We start from the raw sequence: 14,244 nt of genomic DNA on the forward strand, positions 1-14,244 counted from the left end.
AACTGGCCTGAAAATCAGCAGCAACAGGTCTGATGATGCTTAAGAATCTAGATTTGAAATTTTTGGTTACTGATGCACCCCCCACCATCAGAGATGCAGGCTTTAGAACTGAGCGCTGATAACAAGCCGGATAATCCCTCCCCTCTTTAGTGCATGTTTACAAAAGATAGTTTGAAATTTTAAATGAGCTTTGCTCCAGAGAAGATGGTGAAATTTCTGGATCATGTTCAGATATGGCGTCTTCATTGTCCGATAGAGCTTTAATCTGCATTTGTGGATGACACGGAGAACTGCGGTCACAGACACTGATTTCTGAAAGTGTTCCTGGGCCCATGCACTGATTTCCATGACAGAATCAAGCCTGTTTTTAATGCAGTGCTGCTCGAGGGCCTGAACATCACGAGCGTCCGGTAGTGATTTTTGGCCTTCTCACTTGCACACAGAGATTCCTCCAGATTTTCTGAATCTTTTGAGGATATTATGTACTGTAGATGACGATATATTCAAAGTGTTTGCGATTTTATGTTGAGGAACATTGTGCTGAAATTGTTCCACAATTTATAGACGCAGATTGGTGAACCTCCTTCCATCTAAACTTCTGAGAAACTCTGCCTCTCTAAGATGGTCTTTTTTCAGTACTGCTGAATGAGTAAAAGTGCTTTTAGCCGCTGCTTGAACCGAACCTCTGCTCCATATCTCCTAATGACTGTAATTATGCTCTGTATGGTTTTTCTTGCTTGATATTAATTGAAAAACAACAGCCAAGCTTATCTTCTGCAACTCGTATTTTTTTTTTTTATTATTGCAACCAACTGGAAGACAATACATCACATAAACATCATTGTAGTTTCTCAGAAAATGGAAAACAAAATAAAACAACATTTATATATTTTTTGCCACGGTATTGGACAACGTTGATATTTACATGTAGTGATGAAATAGGTCTTGAAATCATTCTTTGGCAATATGATTTGCACAATAAGGAGAAAATTGAACATTTACTGAAAAGAAAAGAAAGGAAAACAAACAAAAAAGAAAACCCGAAACAAACACCTGGGTGTACTCTGCATCACATCGCACAGATCAATAACAGTTTTGCATTTTGACATCTCTAACCTATGGCTTTCCAATATTCAGCTCAGACAGTCACGGAAAAATAATGGCAGTATTGTAGATAAGTTTGTCAGAGAGAACAAAAAAAAAAAAGGAAACAGAAAATTTAAAAGGCGCATAAAAACATCAACAAATAAATTTTAAAAAATGGCAACTACTTCTCTAGGAGCGTTTTTTTAGTAGGTTTGGCAGGTTTGAAAGAAACACTTGCTGTTTGGGGCTTTTCAGGCAGTGAAGTTTATGTACTTTGCTTTAATATGTCCCAGGTATAGCTCATGTGTTGCTCTGTGTTACCAGGACTCAAAGGTGAGGAGTTCTTCTTTCCTGCATGTCACAGAGTGAGCCAGAGGCAAAAAAAAAGAAACAGTGTTTGCTAAAGCGACACATTCTCCCCTCGACATGCCTCTTGCCAACTCAACGCGTTACTAGTCACCACAGCGGTGGATTGGTACATCGAATACAGCAGAGTGCTTGACCTGGGAGCACTCAGACACATATCAGACGACAGACAGATGGCACACGACGACAACACTAACAGTGTCTCCTTTTCGCCTTTTTTTAAAAATTTTATTTTTATGGATACCATACAAAATGCAAAGCCAGTGATGCATGCTACAGGTGGCGAAAGACTGTACCAGTGGATGGGGCATGCATTTGTTTTTCCCCGCTCGGCTCGCTGGCAATCGCTCAGCGTCTATTCAGCTCGAACAAAAACCCTGTCTGACTCTGCTGCTACAGCCAAACTCAGCCTATGTTTTCACCTACGAAGCTGCTTTATTTTATACGCAGACGAGGGTCAAATAATACTGGTGTGCATTCCTGTTTTAGCCGTGATACGCCTTGGGTTAAAAATACTGTATGTAAATCAGAAAACAAAAAAAAAAAAAGAAAAAAAAACAAACAAACTTCCTTTTTAGTTCCTCTCATGTAGTCTTTTTTTTTTTCATTTTTTGGAGATATGAGGTCATCTACAAAGTCTCCCACGCCCATCTGATTTCAAACATGTACACAGAACGATGTCGATGGAAAGTAAGGACACGTGACAGTAAGGACACGTGATGCACATTTACACACTGAAGAAAAATAAAAACAATACTGTTATAAATAAAGACAGGTTACGTTCTGTCGTGACAACAGAGGTACTGAGGGCAGGCAGGCAGGCAGGCAGGCAGGCAGGCAGGCACGATGTTAAAGGGTGTGTGTTCCTGGGCACACAAACTCACACACTCCACAGACGTGTTCTGAAATAACACCGGGGTTAACACTGAACACCTAAAACAAAATAGTTTAAAAAAAAAAAAAAACACTGTACAGGCAGAAGAAGAAGAAGACGGAAGCCCACCCCTAAGAGGTGTTTCAGCTGGCCTACGTATAGCCTGAACCCGAAGCCCAGAGGTGGCACTCTTTGGGCATCTAATTGCAGAGTGATCTCCCACGTTTCCTCCCTGAAGACGTGTTTTTGAAAGCCCGCTCAGAAAAAAAAAAAAAAAAAAAAAAAAATTCAAAGAAAAAAAAATTAAAAAAAAAAAAAAAATCTCCAATATAATCACGGGTATAAGAATTGGCGGCAAAACTTTTTTTTCTTTCCTCTAGGATCAAGGTTTATATGAAAATAAGTCATGCTTCATGCTAAATACATTGTTTATCTTACATGATCTTTGAATAAAAAAGATTTGCTTTTTATCTTATTTACAAGCACCCATGCAATGTAACTGAGAAAGTCCTGCAGGTCAAATTGCTTCAATTAAGAAAGGAAAAAAATAAAATATTTTCTAACCTTTTTACAGAGTTGCCCGCACGGGACAAATTGCTTATATCTTTATGAGGGTAGAGTGAGAGTAAACAGACACAAACAGAAACCTAAACCCACAGCTCATGTATATAGTTCTTTGTCAAATGAAGAGGAAGGTGTGGCAGCTACTGGTAGCTATGATATCTATACCAGGTGTCTACGTCGTCTATGGAGAGAAGTACAGGGGAGGTTTTACATTATGCAACAACAACAACAAAATGAAGGAGATATTGCCTCAGACCCGGCACACTATCCATCTCTATGGTGATAAACTTGACCATTTTTTTTATTTTAATATATTTATTCTTAAATACTATGAGTGCTCTTGAAATAAACCATGTCTTTACCCATGATGCTTTTATTATAAGTGGCGTAAAATAAGTGCATGAATATATATCACATTGGGTTTTACATTTATTTCTGACACTTAAGGTCACTCTCTCTCTTTAGCTCTTTACTACTATGCCTTCTTTTACTCTTTTTTCTTTTTTTTTTCTTTTCTCATCATCTGTCGTTATCGGCTACATGAAGCAACCTGGTCGCTTATCTTTGGCACAGTCTCACATTTGTGCTCGTGGATGTAGGAGAAGTGATGCCGGCAGACGGCCGCGAGAGCCCCCCCTCCCCCCCAAGTCTGGTTTAAGCGGGGCCGCTCTCTGCGGCGTCGTCGTCTTCGCCGGCTACCACTGCAAGATTGCTACAGATTCACATAGAAACAAACAGGTAAGACAAACAGCCATCTTCAGCTCCCGTAACTGTACGCTCCCCGCAATGTGACTCGGTTTTTGTCGTGCTTGTCCAAATTAGTGACAAAACGTGCTTTTTTTTTTTTTTTATGGCTTTCATCCCCTTTTAAACAACAAAAACAACAAAGACACATGAGAAATACCCATCGATGTTTAGTGTTGCTGAACATGTAGGAAAACATAGATTTTTGATATTGCCACAAATAAGTAGGATTCACCTAATGCCCTGCAGATAGATAGAGGGAGATGACAAGTGTCCGTTGAGACTAATGCTGTAGTAATGTTACCTGTTGACCTAGTTGTGTGTGTGTGTGTGTGTGTGTGTGTACATGTGTGTGTGTGTGCTTGGAGCTATATGCTGTCTGTGTGCATGACTATGCTTTGTTCTGTGTGTTTGTGTGTGCGTCTTAGTTTCTCAGGGCCTCTTTCTGCTCCTTCTGGCCCTTGGCGGTGCGGTTTGTGATGTTGTTGAGGCAGGCTCTGACCCCCGCCAGGTGGAGCAGCGACCCCGCCGCCTCTTTCATCTCCTCGTCGTCGCTCTCAGGCGGCTTCTCCACAGTCGCCGCGCGCCGCTTCTTCAGCGGCAGCGTGTCACTAATGCCCCTCGCTCGGCTTTTGGTCCAGGGCAAACTGCTCCCCGCCAGAGCCCCGGCTCCCCCCAAACTACGTCTCTGTCCGCGCAGGGGCTGCTGGGAAATGTAGGTAGTAGTAGTGGCGGCAGTGGTGATGTGAGAGTCCAGTGGAATCTCCCGGGGCTCGGGTTTGACGTCTGATTGGATTTCCACGGCGATGATGTCGTCGTCGTCCAGTGGGGAAGAAGGGGCGGCGACCTGGGAAGAGCACAGCCTGCTGGGGGATTTGGCGGTGCTGTAAGTGTGGTCGTCTTGGAGGTCCTCACTGCAGGGTGGTGGAGAGTAGCGGGATGGGCTGTCCTGTCCTCGGTTTAGATAATCTCCCAGGGATGATCTGTATGGAGCAAGGACAGAGAGCGGGGGAGAATAACGTTACTCCTGCTGTCACACTGCCAGCCAGGTGGCCTGCCTGCCTGTACCTGCTTCACTCCACTGAAGCTTCTCCGGTTTGTTAGAAAGCAAAAAAAGAAAAAAAAAAGCTCAGGTGATAATCTATCACCCTCAAATAGCTCCCTGGGGCCTCATGCGCACATTTCTGAGGTCAGATAAAAAACCCTGTATCTCAAAAACGACTCAGCCTTACCTTTTAGAAATGAGCAGCCTCATTTTCAGATTGCTGCCTTTGCATTTTTTTTTTTCCAAATGACATGGTGCATTTTTAGCAGTTCTCTAAGGTTGCTCAGCACATAAAGAACCTTGCAAACTCTAAAGTCAGAGCGCCACGACAGTGACGCCTCTGCAGCGAGGCCATTTAACCACTGTCCTCGTTATACTGCAACACGCATTTTGCTCTATTAGTCAGGAGACACTTTTCTCTGTAGAGCATTAACGGACAAGGGGGGCTATCCTGACAACCCATAAATCAAAAGAAGCTTCAGCAGCGTGCCCTGGCCCCTGGACATTTCTCCCTCAGAATAAGAAAGCGAGCATTTTAATGTGTTATAAGAAAAACATGCACCCCTTACAGTGATCAAATATTCACTGCAAACCTTTAGTCAGGCTTTGGGTATGTTTAATTCATTATGCGGCGCAGGCCATCATACTCTCATGCTCCTGTGATGGATGTGCATGTTCATGCATGCTCCAAATGTTCTTTGAATCATGAGGCCTCTCCCTCTAATAAACCTGTTTGTGTTTGTGTGTCTTCAAGAGACCATTATATAAACACACCTGGATAAAATGTTCTACACAGCGAGGAGCGTGTGAATGCCTCTGACTTTTGAACACAATAAAGATGTAATTATGTAAACTATCAGTGGAAAATTTTGGAGCGCCGCGCGCGTTGTGCTTTTGCATGTAGGTGTGGGTGTGTCTGTCGACGAGGGAATGTGTTTGTGCAGCCCTCGCTGACGTTAATTACACGTTCGAGGGCAACAGTAGCGAAGTTTACCAACCTTATGGCTGAGGTTCTGCTCCCCACAGGGCTTACAGGTAGGGGTCTGATAAGGGGGAAGAGGGCCTGGCTCCTGACACGGGCGCCATTTTGGATCACGCCTCGAGGAACTGAAAGAGAGAGCAGCAGACGCACAAAATTAAACGAGACACGCAGACGGATCCATCAAACCTTAGCCACACGCAAGAGACAAATCTGTTTCAGGAAAAACAGAAGAAGCGCCTAAAAAAAACAAAACAAAAAAAACCCCACTTGATCCGACCTCGATAAGACCCCGGGAGCAGCTCGATGAGCATTCAGCGTCCATTCCAGGAGGCCAACAGGGCAATATTGATGAGCGAGGCAAGGTTAAATTGAGCAGGAAAGCGTCATAAATGAGTTAAGGCCGCTGCAAATCATTCAATTACCAACGACCGCTGGGCACGGCTATATCCAGCCTGCCTGGTGCTCCGGGCTGAGCAGCAGCCGCTAGAACTCAAAGGGAGGAACCACAGATTTTCAAACCAGGAAGATGCATCTGTTTAGAACTTAAGTCCTAAAATTACCATTTAAATCTATCTTTTTGCAGCATAAAATACTACAAATTCACAAAACAAGAAAATTTTAACACGTTTCACCTCGTAGATGCAGGACTGTAACTAACAGACATCTTTTATGTTACTACTTTATCTACTTTTTTATTGATTCATTAGCCACAAATGTCAGAAAATAATATTTTCCAAAGCAAGTCCGTTTTTTTATTTAAAGGTGCAGTTAACAATTACTCACTGTGCATTTTATGAAAAAGTCATTCATTTTTTTTTCTGACCCGCACTGCAAAACCTGAACATATTCACCAGATTTTTTTTCCTTTGTCGCTTCAAACTTTATTCAGATGTTTTGATTGTGATGAAAGGCTAATTCATTTTCTGCTGTTTGATGAATCCTTTCATTGACTAAAAGGGTCCCACACAGGAAGAGATGAGCAGCGATGTGACCATGACGACTAGTAGCAGAGACAGTTAGTGGGTGGGTACACGGTTAAAATTAGCTCAATTTTGAGGCCAGCAATTAAAGAGACATATGACATGTGACTGCGTGGTAAATACATTACAGGGTTACCTAGGCAACCAAACTTCCACTAGTATTTGTGTGTGTGTGTGTGTGTGTGTGTGTGTGTTTCCTCCAGCATGAATCAAGTAGTAATTCTGAATTTTTCGAGCAACTTTTAACACCTTGATCAAATGGCAACGTATTTAGGCTGCACCTAAAAAACTAATTTCCTTTTAACTCCATTAACTTGAAGGTGAACTAGTAGCGTTAACACCAGAGTAACAAGCTCAAAGAACCCTCAGCAGACCTTCAAGATCTGACTGTGTTGGGTAGTGAGCTCTATTGTTAAATGGAAGAAGTTTGTCTTCCGACAGTCGTCCATCTGGTCCAGGCAAGAAGAGCCTTGGTCAGGGAGGAGGAAGTGTAGCCAATGGTCACACAAACCAATTTTCAAAGAAACTAAAGAACCCACCAGAAGGACAACTCTGCAGCACTCTGCCTAAGTGCCATTATACTCCACTGAAAAAACAGGCATATGGCAAGCCCACCTGGAGTTTACCAAACGATACTTTCTGCAGACTAATGAGACAAAGATTGAATTCTCACGTCTGAAAGCCAAGCTTTTCTACTGGCAAAAGACAGGTGCTGCTAATCATCCTGCTAATGTGGTCACCACATTGAAGCATGCTATGACTGGTGCAGAATACAGAGAGGTCACTGAAGAAAAAAACCCACAGAATTGGCCGCAGATACAGACGATATTCCAAAACACAGACATGGAAGTGGACTGGCATTTGAAAAATCTGTAGGGATAGGTCAAAGGTCACAGTTTACAAACCTGAACCAATCTAACAGCTGGAAGAAAGATTTAAAACCTTTCTTTTTTTTTTTTTGCTCAGAGTTATGTGAGAAGATTGAGATTATATCCATGACTATACTACAAATGTGGGGCTGGAGCTCATGGCTGCTAAGCTTAGCATAACATAGAAACATCCTTCGAAGGCCACATTTGTGTGTGTGTGTGTGTGTGTGTGTGTATATATATATATATATATATATATATATATATATATATATATATATATATATATATATATATATATATATATATATATATATATATATATATATATATTACACATACACTCTCTTTATACTGTACACCAAGCTAACTGGCTACTAGCTTTAGCTTCACATTTACAGTACACACAGTTGACAACATTTAAGCAGCTTCAATCTTTTAATCTATTCAACTCAAGTCAAGTCACTTTTATTTGGATAGAACATTTAAAAACAACAGGAGTTTACTCAGTGTTTCTTTTAAATGCTGTAAAAAGCCATCCACCTTTCAGTAAGACAGCAACAAGTGAAACGAGCTCTGTGAAATGTCTGTGAATGATTTTATTTTGTGATTATGAAAGAGGTTGTAAGCTGAGAGCAAAAAGTAACCGTTTACAGTTAACCTGCAAAAAAGATGTAAAAATGAACCCACTTTGCAGGAGAAATAATGAAAAAAAACTTAGTTTTCAGGGTATTCATGTATATATTGGAACTTTGTCTAGTTTACAACAATGTCTCAGCAAGAAAAACATTTCAGATTTAAGGCAAACATTAAGAAGCTCCAAATAGTAATTTGTTTCTTATGTCATTTCAGATTTTCCACTGAGGTCAAAGCCTCTGGTTTCCTACTCATACTGTGGCAGACCAGAAGGAACGCAGGCTATAAGGTTAATTGTAATTTCTGTGAATCTATATATAGTATCTAAATAGATTATACATTTTATCTGAGAAGAGAAGAGAAGAGAAGAGAAGAGAAGAGAAGAGAAGAGAAGAGAAGAGAAGAGAAGAGAAGAGAAGAGTGTACATCTGAGCCAAAAGCTCTCATTATTCAAGGCTGGCTGCTCACCACAGCCATCCCAGTTCACTGGAACAGCTGTCATTTTCATCTCTAGGGTCAGTTTGTGTTTCGCAAACGATGACCTGCTGTTTGCTTTTGTCTGCCGCAGAAACATTTGTTAAGGTGTGAATGCGAACACCCTTTTACCGAGACATCAACATACTGCAGCTGAAGCAGTTTTTTGGGGGGGAAGGGGTGGGGGTGGGAGTGGGGGGTGTTTAGTGGGTGGTTAAATTCAGCCCGTACAGTAAATTTATGATCGATGCTACGAGGAGAAATTTAATTTGCCCCGAGAACCACAAGCTCATTAAAACATACAAGTTGTCATGGCGGAGCACCCCCGGAAAGCAATCTCTTATATTTGGTTCATGTTGCGCCACACACACACACACACACACACACACACACACACACACACACACACACACACACACACAAGGTGCATTATGAGTGATTTGTCTGTGATTTTGTCATTCTAAGTGTCTTCCTGCTGCCTCTCTCTGGCCGGCTGTGTCCACAGTAATCTTATTGACTCCAGTTAGCATGGCTCTGCCCCTGATATCTCCAGCTCTGCTCTCCATAACCTTATAAGTAAGTCCCTGCACAGAGTCTCTTTTGTAATCTTGATCACTCACTGCATGGATGTGTGCGTGTGGGCAGTGGTCTCCCCGGGCTGACACGCACCCACCCTTTCTCCTCCCCACCTCTCGTTCCAGTCAGGCTTTGGGTTACCATAGCAACGGCTCCCCTTCCACATGCCACAGAGTGGTAGATCATGCATCGGAAAGGATCTACCGCTCTGTGGAAGAAGGGCAGAGAGGCCGTTTCTGCGCATGCACTGCAGCCCTAAACTTTACCTGCACTTAAAAATGCATGAAATGGAGGGCAGACGGTCTTTAACACGTCAGTCCTCAAATACCCGTCTGTGTAACGTCTGACTGAGCCCAAGTGAGAGTGGAGCGGGCAGCTGTTTGGGGAACTCGTCACAAATGACTGGGTGCCATGTGTCCTGCCCTCAGCATGCTTTAAACTTGCCTTAACAGCAGACTGTATATAAAAGATGAACATAGCCAGTTTTTTAAAGTCTCATTTTGAATTCTAGTTCAGCTTTATGGTTGTTACCATCTTGGTTTTTAGGAACCAGAAGTGACCATATTTAGATGAGATTGTGGCGTGCTAAATATAAGCAGGTACAACAAGCAAACACTGATATCTGCTAATTAGTTTTATGTAATTTACAAACTAAATAACACAAACAAACACAAACTTCTTAGTCTGGTAGTAACACAGCTAGTCTTGTTATTTGTTAATTATCTCCCAAAAGCAGCAGCAGCACAAACACAGTTAAGAAGTCCAGTTCAAGTGGTCAGGCCCCTAACAGAGCAAACGGTAAGCTTAAAAAATCTGAAGCTGTTTGTATCAGAGTGCAAACATTTTTAAATTGAATATTTTAACATGGAGATCTATGGGGACTGACACGTTTTTGGAAGCCAGCCTCTAGTGGCTAGTTGCGGAACTGCATTTGCTTTATCGTTCATCGATGGAGATTGCAGCTGAGCCTAAAACCAGTAGCCGTAGTAGACTGCTTCTGACTCAGACAATCTCCTATTGTGCGCTAGATATGAAAAAGGACGATGTCCGGATTTGACATTGTCTGGAGTTCATGTGTGAAAACAGCTAGAGGGAGAAAGAAAGAGAGGAACGGAAATACCAGGCTCTGTTTGACATGGCCTCTCATACCTCAGCAGCACACTCCTCACAGCCAGTTTACCCTAGATGCACACATAAACTATACACATGTATGTGTCCTCTATCTTCACCTCCTCACTCTGTTTGAATTTCATTTTTTTTGCCCGTCTAATTCCATCCTCACTTGTTGATTTTTTTTTTCCCCCTCTGTGTATCGATCTGTCAGTCTATGTATAGTGGTGACTCATATCTCCAACTGAGCATGCATGCTGTCGCTGCAGGTAAAAAGCCTGGGACATATGCTGTGGAGATGAGGTGACAAACTAAGCTGAGAAAGACCAGGCAGCACTCCCAAAGCCCGTCCCCGCTCGCTGAGATCGAGCAATACATTTTACAAGCTCCAAACAAGCCCCCCCCTCAAAAAAAAAGCTCTCTGTTGGGTTGTTAGCAGAAAACAGGAGGAAAAAAATGTCTGAACAGACAAGAAAAGGTGCCCGTCTGCATTTCTATCTTTTTCCTAGAGTGAAAATATCCTCTAGTCTGTCTTTTTCCAATGTCTGGTCAGCTGCTCTGCCTTTTCTGTCTGCTTCCTACGTCTTTGCCCGCCGCCTGCCTGCCTGCCTGCCTGCTTGTTTTCCAGGGCGAGCGAGAGCCCTCGGCCTCCCTCCCCTCTCCGCTCTCATGTGCCGTAAACGCATTCAGTCTCCTCTGCTCTGCTGTTAAATGAGTTCCACATGGCCCTGCAGGCTGCAGTCTCCACGTGGCCAGCAGAGGCACCAAGAACACACAAACACACGCTGAATTCACACACACACACACACACACACACACACACACACACATATAGAGTCCAAAGGGTCAAAGGTTACTCCCAGCAGACCTTGAGAATGCAACCGTTTGAATGTGGCCTCTCGCTCAGTCAAAACACCCCCTCCCTGTCTCTCTGCCTGCTTGGCTGCTGTGTGTTAAACTGAGTACTGAGGGCAGGATGCATACTAATGGTGTCTGACTGACTGGCTGACTGACGGACTGGATTGCTGGTGGGCTGAAGTTGCTGGCAGTTTAACTGAATGTCTAACTGGCTTGTCTTTCTGACACTGCAGCCGAGTGTTTAAGTGTTTGGCTGACTGACATCTGCTATAACTTGCAGGGGTGGGAGATAAAATAAAAGCAACACTTGATTACTCTAAGTTTAAAAAAAAGCCTTTTAAACATAACTACAAACGTTCAGTATCAGGCTGCAAGCTAATCAACACCTGTGATTTTCAAATGCGCTCCTCTACACCTATTTTGATCTTCATTATGCGCACAGATAGGCTTCTTAGAAATCTTTTAGTCTCGTTTTGCTTTGAGGGATATAACATCAATTTTATACTTGAGGCTGAGTTTACTTGACACGAGGAGCTCTTCTCATCCTGAGAAAACTGTTGTAAAATATCTTCTGTGGCTCTGAGGAGAGAGGACTTCAAAGTATGACAAAGTAACCCTGATTATGTCACCGGGGTTCCCTCGGTTTAGGTCAGAAGAACACATATTTAGAAGAGACCTGCACTAGAAACATGGAAAAGGGGGGGCTGTCAAACGACTGCATTTACCAGGCGGGGAGGATCTGACAAAAGATGCAACTCCATTGTGGAGAGTTCTGAATCTTGTGTCGTCACTTAAGTTGCCCTAATTCCCTTTTTCATGAAGTCTTCACTTTATTTTGTCTACACCTTATATGAAGTTTTCTGAATTCCACACAGGGGTTCCCTCAAGATGTAATCCACTGGTAACACCCGTAAACAAAAAGTCCAGAGAAAACATCTAAAGAAGCCTGGGAGCGAGACTCTTTGGAGAGATCAAGAATTAGACCATACAGCGTGATACAGCACCATCAACAAAATCGCTGCTCAGCATCAGCCCTCCTCTCCAGTGACTCTGTCCTCTTCCTCGAGCTGAAATTCAAAAGTGATTTTGACACAGTGGAGCAGATCCAGTGGGAGTGGAAAAATTCAAGTGGTGAGAATAGGACTTCCTGGGTGCAATCTTACAACAGCAGCAGCACTGGAGATGACCCTGAAGGTGAAAATGGCTAATTTTAAAACAGGTAAAGCCTTTGCTTCTTCAAGCCAGAATTGCAGTTTTTGTTTTTTTTTTAAATCACACCTAGTGCAGTGCTGGAAGACGTATTTAGACTTTTAAGTAAAAGCAGCAACACTGCAGTGCAAAAACACCCCACGAGATTTACTGAAGTACTTCATTTGAGTAAGTACACACGCTTAATTTAATCAAGCGTTCAGCTGATTATTTCTCAAACGTCGTGGCCTCGTTTTTTAACTCAGCTGCATTTATTTGATATTACATTTCTGTTCATGTTTAGATTTTACTTCCATATCAAACATAAATGCTGATCACACAGTATCACACAGTAAGAGATGATAGATTAATAAATGGCTGCAGTATATAAAACAGCTCAGTTGAGCTCCACCGGCTTCAACTTTAAAATGACATTTACATTGGTAGAAATAAATATGACAAACTCATATTCTGCATTATAATAATAACTATCACTACATGGTGTCAACAGTTTTTTATTATGTAAAGCTTTGATTCCTTGACCGTTGCTTGTAGTATATATTTCTACTGTGTAGTGCAGTTTTGCTACTTTTATTTCCATATTCGCTTAATTTTAAGAATCTACATAGTGCTCCCACTGCTCCCCAAGTTTAGCATTTCAAGAAAGGCACTCATTATGCAGGTGCAAAGGGTCGTGTCGAGGTTATGCTATTATATACTATATGCTGGATTACTAGTAAGAAACACTTTAATATTGTAGCTGGTTGTTTTGAAGATAATTATAACAATTTCACACAATATGAGGGTGTTAATTTGCTGTACAACTTTGGGCAGTATTTCACGTTAGTTATAATTTGGGCTTCAGTGACAAATTAACCTAGCTGACAAAAAAAAAAAAAGTGCGTTATAAATGTACGTAACTTCCACCACTGTTTCTGTAACAGTGCTTTTCCTGTACCAGCGTATCATTTATTAGAGTAGCTATCCTGTGGAGAAATGTGCAAGCCTTTAAGTTCCCATCATCTGGCAGGATTTGCTCTTCTGCTGGGATTGCACGGTAAACATTTGTCAATAGATATTTGTCAACAGACATAAACCCAACGCTTGTTCGAATCTTTAAAGCGACTGTGATGTACGAGTTTGCTGCAATGATTCATTTACAAGCTGGTCAATTTTCCTATTGACTTGGATACACCCTTCATTTGCAGCTGACAGGTTAATAAAGGCCTGGAGCTGGTTCCAAATTAGTTACCTCCTTAAATGATAGCAGGTAACCTAAGAACATAGATTTAAAAAAGACCACTTAGGCCAAGGAGAAGCTTTATAATTTAGAGCTACTGAATAATGAACCTTGTGGAGGTGGTGTGATAGGCTGTGTTGAGCACTCGGCTCCCAGCCATTGTCCTTGCATTCTTCCACGTCGTGGAGAGAGAGAGAGGCAGATTTCAGGCCACATCACCTCAGAGCGGAGCAGCTCTGAAAGCTCTGGGAATGGGAGATGGAAGTAATAACTGAGGGCACTAACAGCCCGAGACTCACTCACACTGGCACCCGACCCACTCACCCCCCAAGTCTTTCCTTGTCTTTGCCTCTGGCTGTCTGTCACAACTTTCCTTCTCCCTGCTGCCTCTGAATCTCACACCTGCCCATTCCTGCACTCTCTCCTTTCCAAAAACACATTTAAAAAAAAAAGTTTTCTTTTCCCCGTCTCTCCGTCTAACATGTGCACTCCAAATCAGCCTCCCTCCTCTTTCTCTCAATCCATCCATCCATCAAGCTGCTCAGACGCATCACTCAGACTGTGTGTGTGTGTGTGTGTGTGTCTAGAGGGAGTCCAGGTTTTCAGACACTCTCCAACCCCGGCTCCTTGACCATTACTACTCCATTATCAG

The 14,244-nt window shown here is 42.4% G+C and overlaps 1 protein-coding gene across 2 annotated transcripts in view; it reads right to left on the bottom strand.

Moving 5' to 3' along the window:
• Positions 1-3,753: 3,753 nt before the first annotated feature.
• Positions 3,754-14,244, bottom strand: part of ches1 (checkpoint suppressor 1) — a 57,676-nt gene continuing 47,185 nt past the window's right edge. The window contains exons 5-7 of one of the 2 annotated variants that reach the window (XM_030722209.1): positions 5,678-5,786; positions 4,054-4,617; positions 3,754-3,978 (exon numbers count right to left, since the gene is read on the bottom strand). In XM_030722209.1, coding sequence (XP_030578069.1) covers positions 4,059-4,617; positions 5,678-5,786 — 668 coding nt within the window. In that variant the 3' untranslated portion in view covers positions 3,754-3,978; positions 4,054-4,058. Of the gene's footprint in view, positions 4,618-5,677; positions 5,787-14,244 lie in introns of both variants that reach the window. The other variant, XM_030722208.1, reaches the window with a different exon arrangement.

This window comes from Archocentrus centrarchus, chromosome 24 (genome assembly GCF_007364275.1).
Source record: "Archocentrus centrarchus isolate MPI-CPG fArcCen1 chromosome 24, fArcCen1, whole genome shotgun sequence".
Lineage (NCBI taxonomy): Eukaryota > Metazoa > Chordata > Actinopteri > Cichliformes > Cichlidae > Archocentrus > Archocentrus centrarchus.